Source organism: Pterocles gutturalis, unplaced genomic scaffold (genome assembly GCF_000699245.1).
Source record: "Pterocles gutturalis isolate BGI_N339 unplaced genomic scaffold, ASM69924v1 scaffold5968, whole genome shotgun sequence".
Taxonomy (NCBI): Eukaryota; Metazoa; Chordata; class Aves; order Pterocliformes; family Pteroclidae; genus Pterocles; species Pterocles gutturalis.
In genome coordinates, this window is record NW_010117925.1 from 205239 (window position 1) to 227156 (window position 21918).

The 21918-nt window shown below is 39.5% G+C and overlaps 1 protein-coding gene across 1 annotated transcript in view; it reads right to left on the bottom strand.

Moving 5' to 3' along the window:
* Positions 1-21918, bottom strand: part of KCNH5 (potassium voltage-gated channel, subfamily H (eag-related), member 5) — a 154072-nt gene that overhangs the window by 93239 nt on the left and 38915 nt on the right. Inside the window, exons 6-7 of the mRNA XM_010075987.1 lie at positions 17929-18321; positions 2607-3036 (exon numbers count right to left, since the gene is read on the bottom strand). Of these exons, the coding sequence (XP_010074289.1) occupies positions 2607-3036; positions 17929-18321 (823 nt within the window). The remainder of the gene's footprint in view (positions 1-2606; positions 3037-17928; positions 18322-21918) is intronic.

The following is a 21918-nucleotide window of genomic DNA, read 5'->3' on the forward strand; positions in this document are numbered from 1 at the left end:
GGCTTGCAGAACAAGCCGCTGCAAGCTGCCAACCCAGTGAAGATTTTCTTTCATATCTGCAGTTTGCACGAGAAGGCAGCTGGGACTGTGATGAATTACTATCTCTGATACCAGTGCTAAGTTTAAGACATTTATTTAGCACAGCCTGTTAGAAAAGACGCTGCCAATATCCATTATTGGTATTAACAAACTTTTTCAGGAAAACTAACAAAGGTATTTCACAGTCTGTCTCTGCTTAGAACAGTTTTTTATTGATTGAACTGTAATTGAATTTTGCTGAATGTTTATCTCAAAACACTTTCAAAAGAAAAACTGAAACATCTTGTTTTGAAAACAACTCCAATGAATGATTTGTAGTTCTTAGTTACACCTTTTCTTGGGGCCAAATCCTTTTCCCAAGCTCACTGGCCACTTTCATTGCCCGAGAAATTGCATTTCCGATCGGCTATTTGTGGTGCCCTCCTGTCCCCTTTTGGTGTTCAGACTATCATGTTTTCAGCAGCTGGCACTGCAAAGCATGTTTATACAATCCTGCAGATCTGCTCCCTTTGCAGAGATATTGCAAGCATACAGCCCATGACCCGTATCTATCTGGAAGTTGGCATATTTTCTAAGCAGTATTCAACCAACCAAGCAACTCCTTTGGATTTCAGAAGCAGTCATCACACTTATGTGCATAAATTGAAAATCTTCACATCTTCATTGACATGTTGTCAAAAGATTCAACTATTTGGATCATAACCAAGCATTTTTACAGTTGCAAATAATCTAAAAAAAAAAAAAAAAAAGGTTTATTCTGCCTGTAGCCTTCCAGCATGCCACAGTACTCTTCAACCCACCCACAAGAGAAGCCACCTTTATTTTGATAGCATTATTTTTATGCAATAAGCAACTTAACTGTCCTTTAGCCGTGCTTCTTGACTTTGAGATTCTACTTTTGCCTTTGCCCAAAATCCTGTAATCCCACTCACAGTTTTCTAACAACTAAATTTACAGGTCCCATTCATACATTTGACATGTACATTCAATTATTTTGTAGGTAACACTTATGAAAACTACTAAAATCAGCCAGTCACACATACACAGGTTGTTGTAAATGTCAGCTTTGATACTGCTGTGTGTATTCCCCATCTTTAACATGTGCTTCAGAGATGAAAAAACAAGAATACAATCCACCTTGAACCAATGCAAAGCAGATTACAAGCTCCATTTCCTTTTCACTTACTGAGGCCATGTATCCATTTTGTTGTTGTTATTGTTATTATTATTATTCATTCTGGTTTTATGGCTCTCCACCCACCCTAAATCTTTTATCACAGCTGGTTAGTTCCTTCTGTGGGACCCTCCTCTGCAGGGCAGCAGAAGTCTCCACAAAAAAACAAAGGACATAAATATTACAATATTTAAAATGTTCTGTATCCACTTTATTCTCCAAATCCCCAGCCTTCTGTAAATACCACAAAGTATTTTCAACAAGTGGCTAATCGGCACCTATAGGTTTTATATGGCCTAGCTGCAAGAGCTCATTAATGCTCTACCTTGGGGAATTGTTTTTATGGACTTTGAAATGCTTTGAAAACAGCAACCTCTCTTTTTAAAAAGCATTTTAAAAAATCTCCAGACAAATGTCTTTAATCTTCCACAGATCTAGAAAGACTGTAGCAAGAAAACTTACTTTTTATAGTTCAGTATTTCTCTGAGATGATCTCAAAGTGTTAGCTAAGATAATTATCAGAGAGATCATGCAGCTCTTCTTTTCAAAAGGTTTTGTTTGCTCTCTTGTTACATAATTGCTTAGTGTTTATATGGAGCGCAGGAAATAGAAAGCATCAGAGAAATACCAAGAATTATTTATTTAACAGAAAAATAATTCTCCCAAATGATATTAACATTTTCAGCAGTCTTTACTACATTTTGAAGATTTCTGTTAACCTGGAGAGCTGCTCAGCGATCTAACCTTGGCAGCACATGAAATGAGAAATGTGCCTTACCACTATTGTTTTTAGACTATTTCAATGGAGCTGCAAAAGAGCAGGAAGCAGAGAAGAGGCGCAGTATAATGTCTTACGATTTCCTTCACACCTAGCTTTGCTGGCGACAAAGGCCACCCCATTCAGGAGATAAAATCAGGACTACTTGTAAGTCAAATCAGTGCCATAAAGTACACAGTCGCTTTATGAAATCACTAAACGTTTTGAGAATTGGCTAAAACCACTTCAAACATCTCAAAGCCTGTGCAAGTTTATATGCAAAAATCAAGACTACCGGAATTGGAATATTTTTAACCAAATTCCACCCAAGACCTTTCAAACACGATCAAAGCCATCTATAAAGCATAAAGAAGAGGCCCTGAACTCAATATAAAGTTGACATCGGGCACACTTATGTACATACTACATTTAGTCTTGCAAACCATCTATAAGCTACAGCAACTACAGAATTTCAGTTCCTACTTTCAATAATTCCAAGTCCATTCCATGATTATTCACAGGTACTTCAGATTTTTTAGGATGTCAAGAAAGCTTACAGCAAGTGTGCCATGCAACCATCATATTAGCTATACAACTACCTTTTGTTTAAACACAATAAAATCAAATTCTACTTACAGCCAACCATCATCATGGCCACCGAAAAAATCTTCTCTCCATCAGTGGTTGGTGCTATGTTTCCAAATCCTATCGTTGTAAGGCTTGTCATGGTAAAGTAGAGAGAGGATATGTACAAGGAGTCTTTACTGGGTCCTCCTTCCCACTGCCCTGAGCCAGTGGTGTTGTATCGATATGGTGTCCCGATACTCAGTGCCAACTGGTAGAGCCAGCTGTCTCTTTTAATTGTATTAGTGACTTCATCTATAACTTCGTAGTCCCCAATGCTGTACCATATGCAGGCTAGCCAGTGGGCCACCAGTCCAAATACACACACCAACAGTACCAGTACAGCAGCACCATATTCCAGATAATGGTCCAACTTCCTGGCAACTCGACCGAGTCGTAGAAGACGCACCACTTTTAGGGAACTGAAGAGGCTACTGATCCCCTAGAAAATAATAAAAATCATTATTTCACATGAAACATCCTGCTGGTTAACACAGAAGGCTGTACAGCGACTCCTGCATCTGCTTTAAATCTTTCTATATAATTTTTTCATGCCCCAAATGACAGAATACATGATCGAGCCCTCCTCCCCCTCCAGTACTTTTGTCCTCATCAGGGTAAATCCAGTTTGGTGCTCATTAGGTGCGTAAGTTACTCCATTCAAGCTCAGTCTTCCCAAGTAACAGAAGAGTTCTGTGGAATCCAAAGTGAGAAATGGCATGTTTATTACAAAAAGGAGCGATTTCCAACCCAAACCATTCTACGATTCTATGAAGCCACAGATGAAACTACACCATCCAAGTGGAGTTTCCTCAAAGCTTTTCAGAGAACAGTATTCCATTAAATACAAGCAGAGGATTGCTATTTGGTCAAAATGGGGGTCCACCTACTTCAACAACATTCAGCATTAACACATGCTCAAGAGAAACATCAGAAAGTAATTGTGACGGGTAACTACAGAGAAATCTGCCTAGTGTTCCTCTCATCCACCAGAGAGCAGCTGGGTAGCTTCCTCTAGTCCGACAGTCTCCACCTCATATCATCCTTCACCGCAGCTAATACAACTCTCAATATTTTGTCATTTATCGCTGACTGAACATGGAACTAACAACTGTGGTCACACCACCCTTCTGAGTGAGGGTAACAAAGACCACAAGGCATTGGCAAGAAAACCACATGCATATAGGGCTAATTTCCTTTCTGATCAACAGACATTGTGGATACTTTCCTAAAGCATGTATTTGTGCAGTATTTTTATCCATGCAAGATAAATGAAGTATAAAAAAAATGAAAGTATAAATATTTAGGGAACAGAAGTGCAGGGACCATCAAAAAGTTAATAGAAACATCTGATAGGGAAGAAGAAATGTATGTTCTCACTGCATAAATGATTTGCAATGTATTTTAAGAGTTTATAGATGCAGAAAGAGAAGAAAAACATGTTCCTGATCTATTGCAATACCATGATATACCTAACTTGTGCATTAAATTAATTAGTGACTCAAAATATAAGGTCTGTTAAGGAAGGTTTCTAATATAAAACATTCAGAAGCTGATGACTTTTAATTTCAAGTAGAAATTAAGACATAGAAAGCAATGAGGCAAACATTCTAGTTACTGTGCCAAGATTAAATTGCCCTCTTCTATGCATCATTATCAAATCAGTCTAGTCAAAACACTGACTAATTATATTATCAAACAGTAAAAGACTGGAGTTTCTGGAGTTTTCCATACCAGAAAAACATTAATCTCTTTTGCACCTCTGTTTCTTTTCACAAGTAACGTTTGAAGGGTAACATACATCTGATATTTCCAGACGTAATCTGTTCAACAAAGTTCTTGTATGCTTTTCAAATCCTTTTGGAATTTGTTTCAGATCCCCAAATCCTTAATAAATTAAAGTTCTATATTTGCATTCAGGCTCTCATGATGACTAATACCACGGAGGGAAGTGGAATTTTACCATTTTGATTTCTGTATTTTGCATTTACTCGAGACACAGATCTAATTTATCATTATTATTTCCATCTAAAGGTATAGCTACTTATTTGCTTTGGGATATATGTCTGTGAGGCACTCTGAACAGCCAACTTGTTCAATAAACTGGGAAGTCCCTTACAATGTTCATTACACAATGGACTGGGGCCAATGGACTACTGAATGAGGGTCACACTCCACAGAAACAGTATCTATATTAAAAAAAGAAAACTACTGAATAGTTTAGTAATGTATTTCATGAAATTAACCTGCAGTGTGTTTCAGTGAATTACTCCTGATTCTGAAAGATTACAACTCGCTGTGAAATCAGAGGGAGAAAACAGCAGAGTGGGTTTTTTTAATGGGATCAGGTCCTATTGCACTGGTCAAGGAGATACACATTATTTCTATTTTACTTAAAGAGTCACTGTTCATTACCAAGATGAAGGCTAGGGAAGGAGTTAAGAGACCTGGAATCTAAACTTGGGAGTCCCCTTTTTGCACCCAGTAATTTCAGTTCATCCCAGTGGCAAGCTTACACTGCACTTTCTACTGCACAAAACCAAAACGAGAGTCAGCCCTTGATGAGGAGAGTTTACAGTCTGACACTCCATCCATATTACATCTTCTCTAAGTTATGTGGACAGTTGTACAATATAAAAATACAGCATTTATTTCCAAGCCTGGGAGAAAGTTCGTGCTGTGATTATCTTTTTTCCTGAGCACAGATAACAATCACATCTCTGATGTATAAAACAAAGAGAAATCTTTCATTTTAACTGACATTGAACTGTATTCTTTCCAAAGAATAATTCATTTAAGTAACTTTTGCTGTAAGTCTTAAAGCCAGTTCTGTCTGACCCACTACTTTAAAGGCCAAAAAATGAAAGATATATTTATTGAGCATTCACATTTCATGTCTAATCTTGCAAAATATAAATACAATATTGGAAGCTTTAAAAGCCTATTCCATAAAGCACTACCTAGGAAAGAGCAATTAAGCACAGACTAAATTAATATGTGATGCATCGCATTGTTTAATTACTGTGTTGGGTCAAGCTGGTACCTTTATACTTAAAAAATCAACCAACAATAAATGCACAATTGTTAATACACAAAGCTCTGCCTAAGATTCAGCAATGATCTCTTTTGTGGAAATTATGTGAAAGAGTAACTGCCTTGAATTAAGTATGGGCTATGAAGGAATTCAGTGTTCTAAACACTCAAAAGCTGGCTGCCTTTAATTTTGTTAAAAAACTGTATTTATGCTCCATAAGGAGTATTTTTGAAATCTTTCTATTAAAGGATGAGCATCCGCTCTCACTGAAGTAACCTAAGCACTCAAGAAACAGAGAGGCAATTAGAAACCCTGAATGGAGTATGTAATCCCATTTGGCACTAGAATCGTGTAACGAATGCACGTTTTTGATAATGAAGATCCAGCCTTCTGAGAGGAACAATTGTCACTCTATTGCCATATTTATTCAATTGGACCAAGTGCCTGTAATATCTGGTGGTCTGTCTTCTCTGTCTGAGAATATCTCATTATGTTATGAACCATCTAATCCTGCCCCTTGAGGTTTTGACTCGTGTATTTGATCACGTCTTAATCAGATGAGAACATTCAGCTTGCTCATCTTCAACCACCTCGGCTGTATAAATCTTTTAACTGAAAAACCACCTACTCCAGAATTGAATTTTGTGTGTCAAATTTGGAACCAAATTCCTGTCTGATGCACATCAACGACTGAAGTGTTACAAGTGTGAGTCACAGGAGACTTTCTCAGCGACTTCTAAGGCCGTTGGATCAGGAGAGGACACAAGCAGCAGCTCCGAAGCAGCCCTTTTTGTACCACCACTTCTACTTAACAGAGAGCTGAAAGCCACCACAAAGGATGTAGACAATGTCAGATTTATCCAGAAAGGCATTTTTAAGAAATGGATCTTCCATTTTGGAATTAAATTAGCAGTTCATTATTAAACAAAGCCCAAGTTTATTGATACAGGTGCCTCGCAAAGTCCGTGTTCTCAAATTCTCTTGATACGCTAAGGAAGGAAATTCAGTTTGACAGTGGAGGCACAAGTGATGACAGCACTCAGTCTGCAATGCAGAGGGACCACTCCTTCCTATTAAAATTACCTGAATCGTTCCATTTCAGATCCTATATGTCACCACATTGTCAAACTTCCAGGATGAAAGAAGTGTCTAAGCTTTGTCGGCATCCAGCTAAACTTTTCTGACCATAAGGCTGAGAAAGATGTTTCCTACAGTCACGATACATGCCGTTGGAACAGACCTCTGCACCTCGAGCAAGAGCAGGGAGAGAAGTTTTCTTTCACTTAAGGAATCCCCAATAAGCCAGGCAATAGTATGTTCTCCTAAACTAGGAGAGTGGAGTTTGTTCTGCACTAAAGCAACAGAATAACAGAACTGCATCTTTGTAAAAGACGTAAAAGATTTAATAAGCTGGTTATTTGCTAATCTAATAAATCTTTTCTGCAGTAGGAAATTATTGCATAAATGTTTAAAAAAGTAAAATAAAAACAGCCATTAGTTCCTACCATCTAAGTATACTAAAATCTGTTTAAACCTCAATATTAAATGCCAGTATGCTGAAATGGTAAATTGGTGCATAATTTTTTTTTTCTATTAGAGAAAAATGTGTTTTTAACTCTAGGCACTTTTTCAATTAGATTCCACTCCATGATTTTTTATTTATTTGTTGCTAGCTGTGGGCACATATACAACAGCAACAAATGAAATGAAACACGCATTTTAAATGTGTTCTAAAACCGAAATCCTCCTGGGTCTGAAAATGGGGGATCGGTACTTTATCATTTAACAAAAAACACTGCCTCAGAAAAGGTCAGAGGAAAAAAAAAGGAAGAGCTTTTCACTATGTTTTGATGTTCAGCACATTGTGGTTTGAAGAGTTTATGGAGTGGCCAAGAAGCAGAGCTTGAACCTTTCTATGAAATGCTGTAGGGCACGTTGCCACTGCAGTCAAAGGTGTGACTGCAGCATATACAGACCTTCGTAAGCTAAATTTAAGCCAATACGCGTAGCATTGCTAGATGCAAGCAATTGCAGCAACCTGCACTCAGTAAAACTAGCCACTAAAGTGATCAAATCCTCTGAGGAGTGTGCAGCCTTGCCTGAGCTCTTTATCTCCATCCAAGAGCAAAATGGTTTCATGTAAATTGAGCTCGAGCACACCTGCTGAAGCCACGGGCACACCGTGACTGAGCACGAACCACCCTCCTGGGGTGGGAATTCATCTCACTCAACGCTGCAACCTGACGGCCAAGCATCCAGTCTATGTGAACTGTCCAGCTTTCCTCCCTGGTGAGTGAAGAGAGAGGCATGTCAGAAGACTGATTCACCCAATCCATCTCAGCCTGGGATGGCATGAATCACCTCCTGGAGCTGTCTCTCTCCCCTCCCACTGAATACAAAGAAGCTGAAGCCTATCACTTACACCGCTTACGGGAAGAGAAATTAAACCCATCCTTAGAAATCTGGATATCCCAGATCTGGGCAGCATCCAAACCTATATTATGTTATTACAGAGATAGATCTTAAGGAGCGCTGCCTCACAATGTGAGACTTATCTTTCTCAATATGAGCTTGGAGAATAAATGCTATTAATAACAGTAGGCTGAGATTTTCTGCAGATGCAATAGCATGCTTATTTCTTCATTGAATAGCCAATTACTCCACAGAAAGTCATGCTACACTACATTTGGTTCTGACAGGATTTTACAGAAGTCCCCATCAGCTTGAAGAAGGAATTGACTAAGTTCATAAAAAAATGAACCATCACAAAGTAAACTGGACTGGGGTTCTTGATCTCAAAAAGGCAAGAGATGGTAAATTATAAAGGATGGTAAATTGAACCACAGACAGTAATAAGTGGAGACAACTGGACTGTCAGAGATAGGAGACACCTGGAATGTCCTTACGTCAAAAGCTACAAAATATCCAAAGCCTGTATCGCAAAGAAGATAAAAACTTGTAAAGCCGGGCATCAGTTATAAATGCGTAATCGCCCAAAGGAAGAAAAAAGGAACACAGAACTGACAATATATAAGAAATAAAAAAATAGATCAACAGAAAGCTACACCTTAGAGGGTAAAAACAACAGGGATAAAGTGAGAATTGCCAAATGTCAGGTTGAACTTTTCCTTGTAAAGAACATTAAAACAAATACCCAAAGACTCTTCCTATTCATAGATGAAAAAAACAACAGAAGTGATCAAGCTGCAATGAAGCAAAAGTAATCCAGACTTGGGCTAAAAATTAAATTAGCCCTTATCTTTAGTTTTCAAAGATGATGTTTTTCAGAAAAGCTAACACATCAAGAAGGATGCAACAGATACATTACCTGAACAAATAAAAAAGAGTAATTAGAAACATTGAGATAAATCAAAATGCGATCAGTGCAGCACTAGGTTTGCTAAGCTTAGGTTGGCTGGGATCTAGCCAAGTTTTCCTTACAGCATTCTCTGATAACGCAACCCATTTTCTAACTAAAAGAAATGCACTATTTCAGTAACACAGGGGGCGAAATTATTAGGAAGCACAGAGAAAACAGGGACCACAACTGGGGGTGTAAGGTGACTGAGGAACTTGTGAAAACAATGGCAAAATGGGAACCATTGAAAGGAAGTCTAGCAGGGGTGATTACGTTGTTTGCTTAGTGAAGTAAATAGAAATATTATGTGGTCACAAAATCTGCTGATGATCTTTGGAACACACTGTCAGTGCAAAGAAGGTGGGAATAAAGCAAAATGTGATAAAGCTTAACATTACAGAGGCTCAAGGTACCCATTACAGGGCAAATTAACAAAAATTTCTACAACTACAAAGAGCTTTAGCTGAAGATTAGTGAGAAAAACAGAAATATTTGGGTATATGGGTTAATCCCCCAGTGACTCGGAGCAATCAGTGGGTTGCACTCACAGAAGAGGTTAATCCAGTTCCAGGACGGATCAGATGAGTGTCAAGCGGAAAAGCCAAACCCCAATTACAAAGCAAAGATGAATTCTCTGCCTGGAGTAATACATACAGATCTGCCCTAAAGAGATGCATTCAGACTTATCTCTGTGCAGAGAGAGGCAGCTGGAATAGGCAAGAAAATTTTCATAACGTTTTTTAAATGAGGTTTCTAGTCAAGATGTGTTTGCCTAGATTAAGGAAAGGAAAATAGGCGTGTTTATGGCGGGGGGGGGGGTCTGTTCTTTCTAAGCATGTAGAGGAAATAAACATGAGGGAAGGAAAAGAAATATTTAACCAAGAAGACTGGCACAGGGACAAATGTGAAGGCTGCAAATTAAGACAGATTTGCAGACACCATGAGTTAAGGTGGATTTTGAGCAGTTTATGGGAAGGGTGACACGATGAACCTGCCCCCACCAAAGCCAATGACTCAGTGACTCAAAAGCTCCTTGTGAGTTTTACCCCTATTATTTTTTTTCTGCTTTATTTTTATCCTTTGAAAAGTTGAAGTGAGGCAAACACGGTCTCAAGGGGAGGAAGCATCCTATATCAGCCTAAACTAAATCGTGGAAGGCTCTGCATCTGAGCTAGTCACACTAGCAGGTCATTACAGTCAATGGTGAGAAATAGGTATTTCATGGCAGGGTGACTCCTCAGATCTATTTTGGAGATGCATCTTAAAGCATGAGGAGCCATACTCTGCACATGCCTGTATCTCTTTGTGGACTATACCTATACAGTCCAAATACTTTACTTAAAGAACCATGGCAAAACTTTCATTACCTTTCCCTCACCAGAAGTAATTATACACAAAAAATTTCACCCAAATGAATCGCACAGCTGCTTCTCCAAAGTCAAGGTATAGCTCAGCATTTTGTATTGAAACAGGTTTTTTTTTGTAAATGAAGACATTTTTGTAAACCTTGGGCAACATTCCTGGGGCAGTTGTTACACGATGGTATACAATTAAAAAAAACCAAAATGCCTACAGATTTTGGGAACAACTGAAAGGGTGAGTCTTGCCAACAGGAGCGGGTGGCCCTGCAGGCACATATCCAGAAGGTACTACTCTGTGCAGTGCAGGATGAGTATCCAGGAGGATGAATAGGCTGTTTGAAATTTAACCAGCAAATCATTCTCAAAAGAAATTTTTGAGCTTAGCTACTTAAATGGAGCTAAGCTCTAAAATCCCTAGTTAGCTCCTTAATGCTTCTACTGGAGTTAATGTTAAAATAAATCTTCCAACATATCTCAGAAACCCTTCTTTTCAGGTAAACAATTAACATAATAAAGTTGCATAGTTACAAATCAAAATGCTGGAATGAGAAAAAGAAAAAAGCAACATTTCTAATTTATCACCACTTTAAGAACTGAATGTAGGGTTGCATTCAATTACGTAAATCCACATGGGAGTAAGGGGCTTTGCGTCTGCACAACCTATCTAGATCCTGGGTCCAGATACAAGCAGAGCCCAGTTAATACTTCACCCTGCACCACTGGTAGCAATGGGAGCAGGGACTGCAGTGAGCACAAAATTGAGTCTTTACAGGAAAATGAAAGCAAATAGGTTTTCTCATGCAGTCTCAGAAAGCACCTCTAAATTTAGTGTTTGAGTTTTATCTTTTTTTTTTTCCAGGAGGATGGGGGAGATTTTTTTCTCCCCCCCTTCCCTCCCCCCATTGTCCATAAGCTATAACATTATAAACAAACTTTTACTGAATTGTTTATGGCACAACTATACTTCAAACAGGGCATAACTGAGGTTATAAAAAGGACAATTTCAAAATATTTATTTTCAATTCAAGTTAAGGGGGATGTGGCATCCTGCACTACTTATTTGTCAGTTCATTAGTGTGCCCAAACAGGGAAAAAAAAGAGGCTGGTATCATAAAATCTGATAATTTTCAGTTACTTAGGGAAGGTGGACGGAGGATGAAATGGGAGGGAGAGAAAGGTGTGTCGCAGTGGTTGGGACAGCTTCTGAGCAAGATACTGAGCTTAGCTGACAGTAACAAACTACAAATTTCCTATGCCAATATAGGAATAAAAAGAGAAGAAATACTTGGAGAGAGTAACCTGAGCTGCAATGTTTCTGGAAGGTGCTTCTGGAACTACACATATCCCTGATGCCAAGGGGTAGATGCAACACCAGCCCAGTCTTAAACTAAATACTCACACCAAGTTACAAGGTTGTCTCTCTAGTAAACCTTTCCTAATTCCGATACTACCCATGCAGTTAGTTTCTCCAAGGCTGTACCTTGGCTCCATTTTGTGCAGAGCAATTGCCTGTCCCTAAGCCTGCGACTCTTTTCCTCCCACTGACGGCTGTGTACAGCAACCTCAGTAACGTGGATCTGCACTGCTCCCATCAGCATTATTTCAGTGAGTATCGGACCGGATTATTCTATTTGCCTCACCTCCTTTGTAAGCCTTCCTCTCCTTTGCAAGCGAAGGGATCACGCAGGACTCAAAGCTGCCCTGGAAAGTACTCCACACACCATTTGCCCCAATCGGACCCTCAATCACTTAATACAGCTCTGACTAAAGATTGGATTTAAATGGCTTGTACCCAACATCTGCTTCTCAGTAACATATACAACACATTTAAAAAAAAAAAAAAAAAAAAAAAAAAAGGGGAAAAAAAGACCCCTGAGACATATAATTAAAGTTTAGCATGTCATAATCCACGTCAGGGCAGTGCAGCACGAGGCTACCAGGTCACATCCATCTCATGGGACAACCCTGCCTGTCCTCCCACCACCCCCTTCATCGACTCCACTTCAGACCCTTCCTTTCACAAGTTGCCCCACACATCAAGATGACATTCGTGTGTTTCCACAGCAGAACCTGCAGAAATATCCCAGACTTTGTACAGCATTAAAAAAGCGGGTAATTAAACAGTGGCAGAAGCTGAATAAAACCTTGGCTTGAATAAAAGCTAAAGAGACACAGTGCAATTCCACATCTAAGTGCAACAGGGGTGATATGGTGAATAAGCAACAGAGATTAATATGGTTGACCAGATGTAATATATGCCTAAGGTGGATACATTTATATTTGGATACCATAACCAAGCTATTCTATTATTATATTGCAGTTTTTCTGCACACTACAGCAGGATGACAGTATTCTTCATATTTAATTGCCTTCTGACTGCATAACAAAGGGGAATAGGCCAGGTCCCAGGCTTAGTGCATCTGTCATTATGTTGCTAGGAGTTTTCGTCATAGTTTAACACTTGGCTGCAGCAGGGATTTAGTTCTGGGAATTATTTTCTCCATGTCAGCCACCTAGATTTAAGCAAGGTAGCTAGCAATAGACTTTATTTCAGAGCCAAAGCCACATTCTTGAAACACACTGATTTATCTTCACCTTGCTTATGCTGCTCAGACTGGGATCCATAAACCCTTCTTCAAATATCTCCCGAAAAGCGAATGCTTGCAGTAAAGCACTGCAGATGTGAATATGGCTAAACCAATTGTATCAGCTTTTATTTGCTTTCGATTTACAGACATTCCTATTATAGTTGCTATTAATTGCAGTGATGCAAATAAGTTTCTGTCACCGCTGAAATAGATCGATAATAGTAATTAAAAGAAGATTACAATTACAAGGATTCTATGCCTTAATATGTCCTGCACAGATCACTAAATTTTAAAGGCCACTGGGTCATGTAGTTTTAAATTATTAAACCATAGACATAGACCTTCAGAGTTTTAGCTCATTTAAATTTGTCTGCTTTCACTTTCAGCCACTGGCTCATGAAAACTAATTTTTGCAGAAAGGATGGTCTTTCATACAACTCGTTTGAAAACCATCTATTTGGATATCTGTATGTACTGTCCTGACATCTGGTCCACAGTATGTGCCATGTCGCTTCAGGTCTGTGTTTCTGGCAGAGATGAGATCAAGCTTCTAGGTTTTGTTTCATTACAAGCTCAGAAATCAATGAATCTCAGTGAAAATTCCAAGGGGGGGGGAAGAGCACCCAATATTCTTCCAAATAGAAAAGGGGGCTTTTTCAGCTGTACTTAATTTGTGGAAGCATTTTCCATTTGGCCAAAAGCTTGTCTATCCACCTAGTTTTCAGAATATTTATTCTATATACTAACTTAGAGAAGCTCAAATGCAGCCCTCAGCAGCACTGTACCAGCCTGCCTGTACCCGAGTGGGTATCTGAGGTCCTTCCATCTCCAGGTACTCTCCCAATGACATGGCTCCACGTGGGGACAAGAGCCAAGCACCTGCACAGTATCCTGGTTTCCCTGGGATGTAAATCCACCCATTTGGTCCCAAAGGGAGCTGTAGCACAGTTTGATCGTATGTGAACAGGCAATGGAATCGGTGTCCTCAGGCACACTATAAACCCGTCTGCTGACAATTTCAGCACAGTGTGACTCTGGTAATTGTGACTTGTATAGAATCGATGGCTACCCACGCTATAAATAACCTTTTGGTAGCCCACACTGACAGAGGTTGGATATTTATCTCTCTCTAGTAGGCTGAACACATATAAAGGCTAAGCCTCAAGGAAACATAATTTGCTAGCTTCAAAAGGAGGTAGTCATGATTTTGGAAATATAAGTGACTGTGCACACACCAATGGAAGTAATTATTAAATACAGCTAAGTGCTCAGTGAAAAAAAAATAGAATCTCTTCAAGTGACATGTAACTCCAAGACAAAATCCAACTTCCCGTTGCTACATACTTCACAGCCTAACAACAACAGGAACTTCATGTGACCAACAAACACCATACTCCCCATTACTCTGAATTTTTTTCTTTTTTTTTGTTTTTTATTTAGAAGAGGAGACAGGCAGAAATGCACTAAAACTGGACTAAAAGTGAAGTTTCAGAGAACTCTTTAACTTTAAAAAAAAAAATCAGCCTAGTTTCAGAGACTCTGAGAACACACTCTCTATTCTGGTTCATACCTTGAAAACTGCCTGGAGTCCTCAGTATGTTTTATAGTGTCCCTTCTCACATTGCTATATATGAAAGATTTTTTGTATGGCTTTGGTTTAGCCAGAATTTATTTCAGTGCAAGTAATGATTCCCAATTACAAAAGATGCCATGCATTTTTCTGATTTCTAGGATTATCATCCTACCAATTTTCTTAAATAAAGTATGTATTCCACTAAGGATTCCACTTTCCTCTCTTTTAGCCCACTTTTCTCCAGCCTATTTTACCTTGTTTTCCTACCTTTTCAGTGCCACTTAGCCACTTAATTCCTCATCCATCACATCAACTTAGATCACTCCATGCTGTGCAAGGTATCTCTCCCTCTCATTATCTTACCTTTCCTCTTGTCACACATCCAAATCCCCCTGAGCAGACTAACAGCCTGGCTCTGTAACTCCAGACATGGAAACCTACACCTCTAATTCTGCCTCAAATCATCTTAATCCTCCCCAGTTCTCAGTTTGTGTGTCATAATCCTTTTCATCCTATCTTTCTACATACTTTCCACATCCACTCAGCAACAAAACAACGTTGATTTGCAGTCATGTTTGCCTCAGGTGGGAATTTCACAAGACTCTAGCCTGTCTGCGATGGAAAGGACACTGTTCCTGCTCTGGCCAAGACTGACTGCATTTGAAGAACTCCAACCCTCAGTGAGAAAACTCACATTTCCCTTTTTCACACTCCTTTTATCAGTCTTTCGATTTATCTCCTTAATTCTGACATTATGAGATAATGTTGAAGTACATAAGGCATCTTACACAATGACGCAACAGCTTCTGCATGAGAACATTCAAGAACCCATGTGACATATGTAGTATACATCTACAATGGAGAGACACAAACCCACACTTCCTTCTGTATCCTTCTTAATGCATGAGAGACCTGCCCATAGGGAGCAAAAGAAATTGCCTGCAGTGGTGTTTCCCCGCTACTTACCTAGTCCCTTAACAACTAACAAAAGTGTATTTGATACTTCATGTGGGGGAAAAAAAGGAGGGCTTGGAGGTGGGACACACAAGGGGAATAAATTCAGAAAGTCATCTTTCACTCAGCTGGCTTTTAGGGCTATTCACTCTGATTTGGGTCCATTCTTCACCACCACACCAAGAGCTCAAATTGCACCAGGACTTGTCCTCAACGTCTTTATCACTAAGCTCTGATTTTCTGTTAACTTCTAAAATGCCACAATCACCAACTTTATTGCTAAAGACAAATGTCCTAATCCAACACCTGGGGTATCTCATAAAGAGCTAAAACCTACCAGAATCAAGAGCTAAAATAACTCTTGTCTCTTCTACTTGCCTTAAGGAGGACACACTCATCTTCTACTGAGAAATACTCTTACTTTAATGAATCAATTTACTTATTCTTTATTTATGAAGAGTATTTGAGCCCACTGCTGCTAGTGGGCCAATAAGTTAAATCCCAGTTAAAAGAAATGTTAAAAGCCTAATGAAGATAAAGAGCATTAATATCTACAACCACCCAGAACACACCAACCAGCTCAAAAGTCTTAAATGTCACAAATGAAGACATATCACCAAAAGTTTTTAAAAAAAAAAGCCCTTCCCTGGAAGACAGAGAAAAGGGTGAATGTAGACCCAAGGAGGAGAGACTGACTGTTTACATACCTGGTTTCAAAACCACTTCAATTCTTTTCAGGGAAAATGGAGTTGGAGGGGTTTGAAATCAAGTACATACGCATTTATACTCCAACGTCTGCTGGAGGCTTCAGGCCCATAAAATACCATTTCATGAGAAAGAAATGTTACTATTGGTTCTCATATTAAAAAGAGTTCATATTCCATTTGTTTGAAGGTAAATGATAGCAGCTCTATGATCACTGGAGCTCATGATACCTTGTTGTTTTTATTGCTTATGGGTTAAAGTTTGCCACTTTAAGTGTGCCTTAATTATAATGCCCTATGCCAATGACTCTTCTCACTGTAACAAATATTGCAGATGGTTTATTTCCCATATATATGTTACAAAAAGAAGTTAAGCTCATAATTTAAATCCGTACTGCTTGGGCATAGATATTTTCTGTTTGTTCAACATATTAAAGCTCAAAAATGTGGACATAAAACTGCATTTTTTGTAAAAATCAGATTCCTCTTAGTCTGAAGTTGGTTATTTTAAGAAGTTGTATTATATTTACAACCTTGATAATACCACCTCCTTACACAGCTTGACTGTACAACCTGCTTCCAGACGGGCAGCCCTCATATGATCTTGAATTTAAGCTGCAAGTATTATCACTTCTGTCATATTTGCTATAAATAAAATGGAATACTGTCAAAAGATGGTACTCAGCACAGATACAAGGATGGAATTTCAAAGGAGCTCTACAAAATCTGCACCAAAGTCTGCATTAAAAAAAAAAAAAAAAGTAGATTTTATATAGTGAGGATATATAACTGCAGAATTTGAGAATTAAAAAAAACCAAAACCCACACAACACAAAAAACCCACTCAACGGTGTTCTAAGAAAAAACTGTTAAAATGTTTAAAAACGAGCAGAGGTTTTTTTCATCTGCTTATTGCCCTAAAGATAAAAGGCTTAGAGAAAAATTAAAACAAGTCCTGATGCCATTATAGTTGCATTTTAATAATGAATTTTCTCTACACTGACTTGTGCATGCATTATTTGTCGTAGTTATTGCTTGTTTTCTCTATTATCTTAGGCTGCAAGCTCAATTTAATAAATGTTAATACATTTAGCAGTTAAAAAGCTTTAATTCAGCGTCTGTTTAAGACAGTTCTAAATTCCAGCAGTAGCTCAAGAACTGTTTAAAAAAAAATAGAGATAAATCTCCTTCTCAATCAGACATTTAAAAAGACATCACAAAAAAAAGAGAAAATAACAGAATGGTTCAAACAGTAATCCTAGGGCAGGATTTTTAAAATGCTCATTCGGAGGCAATCTCTATTTTCATGTAAGCCAGTGGCAAATTCTCCACCAGCTTCAGCCAGAGCAGATACAGAGTTTTGATTATTTACGTCAAACCGTATCACTCTGCCCTGCAACGCATTAGGACTGCTTAAAGGCAATCAGTGGGTCTGAGCTGAACGGGGAGCCTGTGGCAGGCGGACATCCCAACTGGTCCAGCCCATTTTGATATGGATGTGCAATAATGCTTTTGGATGACAAGACAGTGATTCTAAAACCCAAATCCGTTAACACGGACATCCACACATGGTATTGAAATCACAGACCCCTCTTCTCCAACATGGGAATGCTGCATAGGTAAAGCCCAGCCGCTTAAGGCCATCCCTGTGTATCTGCATAGAGCTTCAGTTGCCTCTTATTGCTGCCAGATGCCTGGGAGTGTGCTTCTAAATTAGTTCTTAATTCAAACAATCCTTCTGAGGCAGACTCCAATCACTTACCTCATCCACATTCTCAAAGGCATTGATTATGTCGTACGGTAAACAGGACAGAAGATCAATCACAAACCACGTTTTCAGGTAGTTCATCCTTATGAGTTTGGGATCAGATATAACCTCTCCACCCGGGCCAACAAAGGTCGTGTGAAAGTTCAAAACAATGTCAACCAGAAAAATAACGTCCACGACACTGTCCAGCACGAGCCAGGCAATATTGTTCTGTTTTGTCTTGAAGGAGACGTTATATGGAACCATAATTGCTGTGTAGAAGGTTAGAATTAAGATGACCCAGTCCCAAGTGGTCTTAAAAGCACAATAATGTAGTATAATGTGTGGTGGAGTCTTTGGAGCTTCTTGTTTGTACTGAGGAAGAATATCAGATCCCAGCTGCAGAACCTGTTGAAGACAGAAAAGCAAATGTTACTGTTTTCAATTAATATGATCCAATAAGGGGTCTTGTGGATTTCTGTAAGAAGCAGCACAAAAACGGGACTGTGTTCACTGGACATTGCAAGTCAACCTGCAGTTTCTAAATTATCTGATTTATTAAGAATGTGTGGAGGCAATTATCACTTGATGAATGCGAGCACCACAGCATCTAAGGATATTCTTGTAAAAAGGGAGGTCTTTGCAGATGGACTGAGGGGAAACCATGCCAATAGCAAGGCCAGAAAGGTTTCATAAAACAGGTTGTGGGTATTGACACATCAGCTTGTGCTCTGCAGTTATGAACATGAGTATTCATTCATATTTGGAAGTGTTATGAGACTAATCCTTTGTATCTGATCCCTTTTTTAAACCACGGTTTATCCAGAACAAAACCCTATCAAAGGTAAAGCAGATTTCAGCCTTGCTGACTGACCTCCTTCTAAAATGAAGCATTGCGTGCACAATTTCTGCCCTAGCACCCTGGCAATATCATGCTTCCTTCTCATTTTCTTCAAAAAGTTGTTGCTCTTACAAGTTCAATATCACTAGTGGGTTGCCTTTTATATGTTGTAATTACTTTTCTTTTTTGCATGTGACTATGATCTCCTGCATGCACACTTTTGTAAAATGTGGAGCTGGAAACACTGCAAGGGAACGAAGCCAAATTCACTTAAGACATTCCTCCCAGCTTATCTAATTACCTCTTATCTCAGTCCAACACAAGAAACAAAAACACAAAGGAATGCACAACATGGCAATACATTGTGCTGGCAACTGAAAGATGCATGTGTATTTTGGAACTAATAACACCTTTTACATTTAGGGATTTCAAGTCTGTTCAGGATAAAATAGATAATCCCAGCAACTTTAAAACTCATTTCAGCCCTACACCTGTCCCCAACTGGGGCTGATGCAGCATATTTGTGGGGACAGCTAGATTGCAAATAGCAGTCCCATATGTGTAAAAACAATCAAACATGGGATGCTTCCTCAATGAAGAGGAGCGAATGGCTCTGAATAAATGGCACAACAACTAAGAATATGAACTCAAGTATCACAGAGACGGATTCCCCATTAATTCTTTGCAGTCTTATTTTTAAGATGAGAAAGCTGTTACTGAGATCAGACAGCAAAAGTCTGGCTCTGCTGAAAATCTGTTCTTCAGAAATCACCAAGGGACAACAACAACAGCCTCTCTTGCTCTGTGTTGGAGGATGTGGCTTTCCAGCATGTCTCATCTGGCCCAATGTCAGGCTGTAACCTGATGGGATGCCAACCTGCTCCTGCCTACCTGTTCCCACCCTCCCTAAGGTCAGATTGAGCAATCACAACCTGTAAGGAAAGTCAGTTAAACTGATACGATGAAAAACTAACTTGCTGTTACATTAGTCAGCCATTTGTTTTCTGCAGAGTCAGTTGAATTGCACTGATTTATCCTGTGGCCAGAAAACCACCAGACCCGCTACGCAGGCAGCAGTGAGAGTGCAGCAGAGACCTCCAGGAGACCATGCCTGCTCCTCTGCCAGCAGCCTCGTATCACACCAGCTTCAGAGTAACACAAAGCCACGTGTGGAGCTCCAGCCGAACAGCAACACACCCCAAGCAGTGTGGTCCCAATGACACTCACCAGAGACCCTCACAGATACCAAACCCCTGGTGAAACCCATAAAAGTATCAACCTCCAAGTGTCCCTTCCTCAGTGACGAGGACAAGACTGACTAACGGCACTCCTATAACCACCCAACGGGCAAGGCTCAGCTGGCCACCGTAGCACACTGAACTCACTGATGGATCCATGCATCCTTCCCTGGAACAAAAGCCATTATTGATACAGTAATTTATTTTTTTTTTCCACAGCAGCCTTTGTGCAAATCCATGAAACTTCTTACAATGCCAGAATTGTCCCCTGCGTGTAACACACCATTTTGGGACTGGGACTTCTTTCCTTGGTTTCTCCAGACCTATTTGTTCCCTGCCTTGTTCACTGGTGCAGGAGCTGGAAACAGCCACACTGTAGCTGGAATAATAAGCTACTTTGGGCTCGAGCTGAATGAGATCAACATATGCTTGATAGTTCCCTATGCCTCTGGTGGTAGAGTGCTTAGGAACTCCCATGATACTGTAAAAGTATAATTATCATTCTTAACATAATATCATGCTGAGTTTGACATAGTGAGTGGGTGGCAAGTGGCTGTGGAGACCACTGAACTATAATGATTATTTCTTTCATGCTGCATGAATTTTTAATTTTAAACTACTAAGGAATACACAATAATGTGTTCATCAGCTGCATTCATCACAGACTCTCTGAATTATTCTTGTATACAACTTATGAAAACGGCTGATAACAGTTAAGCCTGGTAAAGGTGGGCAGCACGTTCTGCGAGGGATGAGCTGTGATGATAACACTCCTCCTCAGGCACAGATGGATGGAAAGTGGGGCCTGTACGGTGATGGCATACCTCCACTCAGTCTGCATTCCTGACAGAGCTTTGCCTGCAAAGCATGTTGCAGCTCCAAACGACTTTAAGAAAGAACTGTGCACACTCTCCAAGCAGCCTGTTCCTGAGCATGACGTTCTCCCTTACCTGAGCCCTTCCTACTGCCTGATCTAAGGCTTCCTTGCTGTGACTTAATGCCATTACTTTTTGTCTAGCTATAGTGGTTCTGGTGAACAATTTCCTTACTCATTCTATGCAACTGCTTCAGACTTATTTGAATATTGTTACCATATCTTCTCCAGTCTTCCCTTCTCTAGACTAAACCAATAATGAATATAACCGGATTTACAGAACACTGAAATGTCATGAATTAGAAAAGCAAGGCAAGAGAGCAACTCAACAGTTATCAAAGCTATTGGTATGGGATCATTCAAGGGAAAACATCACACTGCCAGCACCTCAGAACTGTGGGTTTCCATTTTAATTTGAATTTTTATTAGCAAAGTCCACTAAAATCAGAAAGGGAACAAAAAAAAAAAAAACACAAAAAACAACACACCACATTTAAAGCTGCTGCCAGTTCTTAGCATTGAAACCAAGACAAGCTCTCTGGCACAAGGTGGCTAGGGCTGTTGTTTTCAGTAGCCCATATATTTTCACCACATATTTTTGACCCGTGTATTTTTCATTACCAACGGACATGAAGATGAAAGCACTACCCCTGTTTCATCAGTTAACCTGAAGGCATTCACTTGTTGCACCATCTGCACTGTTAAGGAGATGTTTGCAACCTGCCAAAGAGTTCATTTCATCAGTTCCGAAGGAGAAAAATGATGAGCAAAACACTGCAGGAAGGACTTTGCAAGAAAGTCAAGATTAAGGTATGTATGTAGTCAGTACAGTGTGCCTGGGACCCAGACAGGGATACATCCAAAGAGGAGTACCTAGTTTTTCAAACAATCCCATTTCCCCAGGAGAGTAAGTGACTATCCACAGGGATCAAGAACATCAAACCCGGTTCCACGTCGCTGTGAGACAGCACGTAGAGGAGCACACTGTGCACCCTGAGTTACGAAACAACCAGCAAACCGAGGTCTGCATGCACAGAAACAGGGCCAGGTAA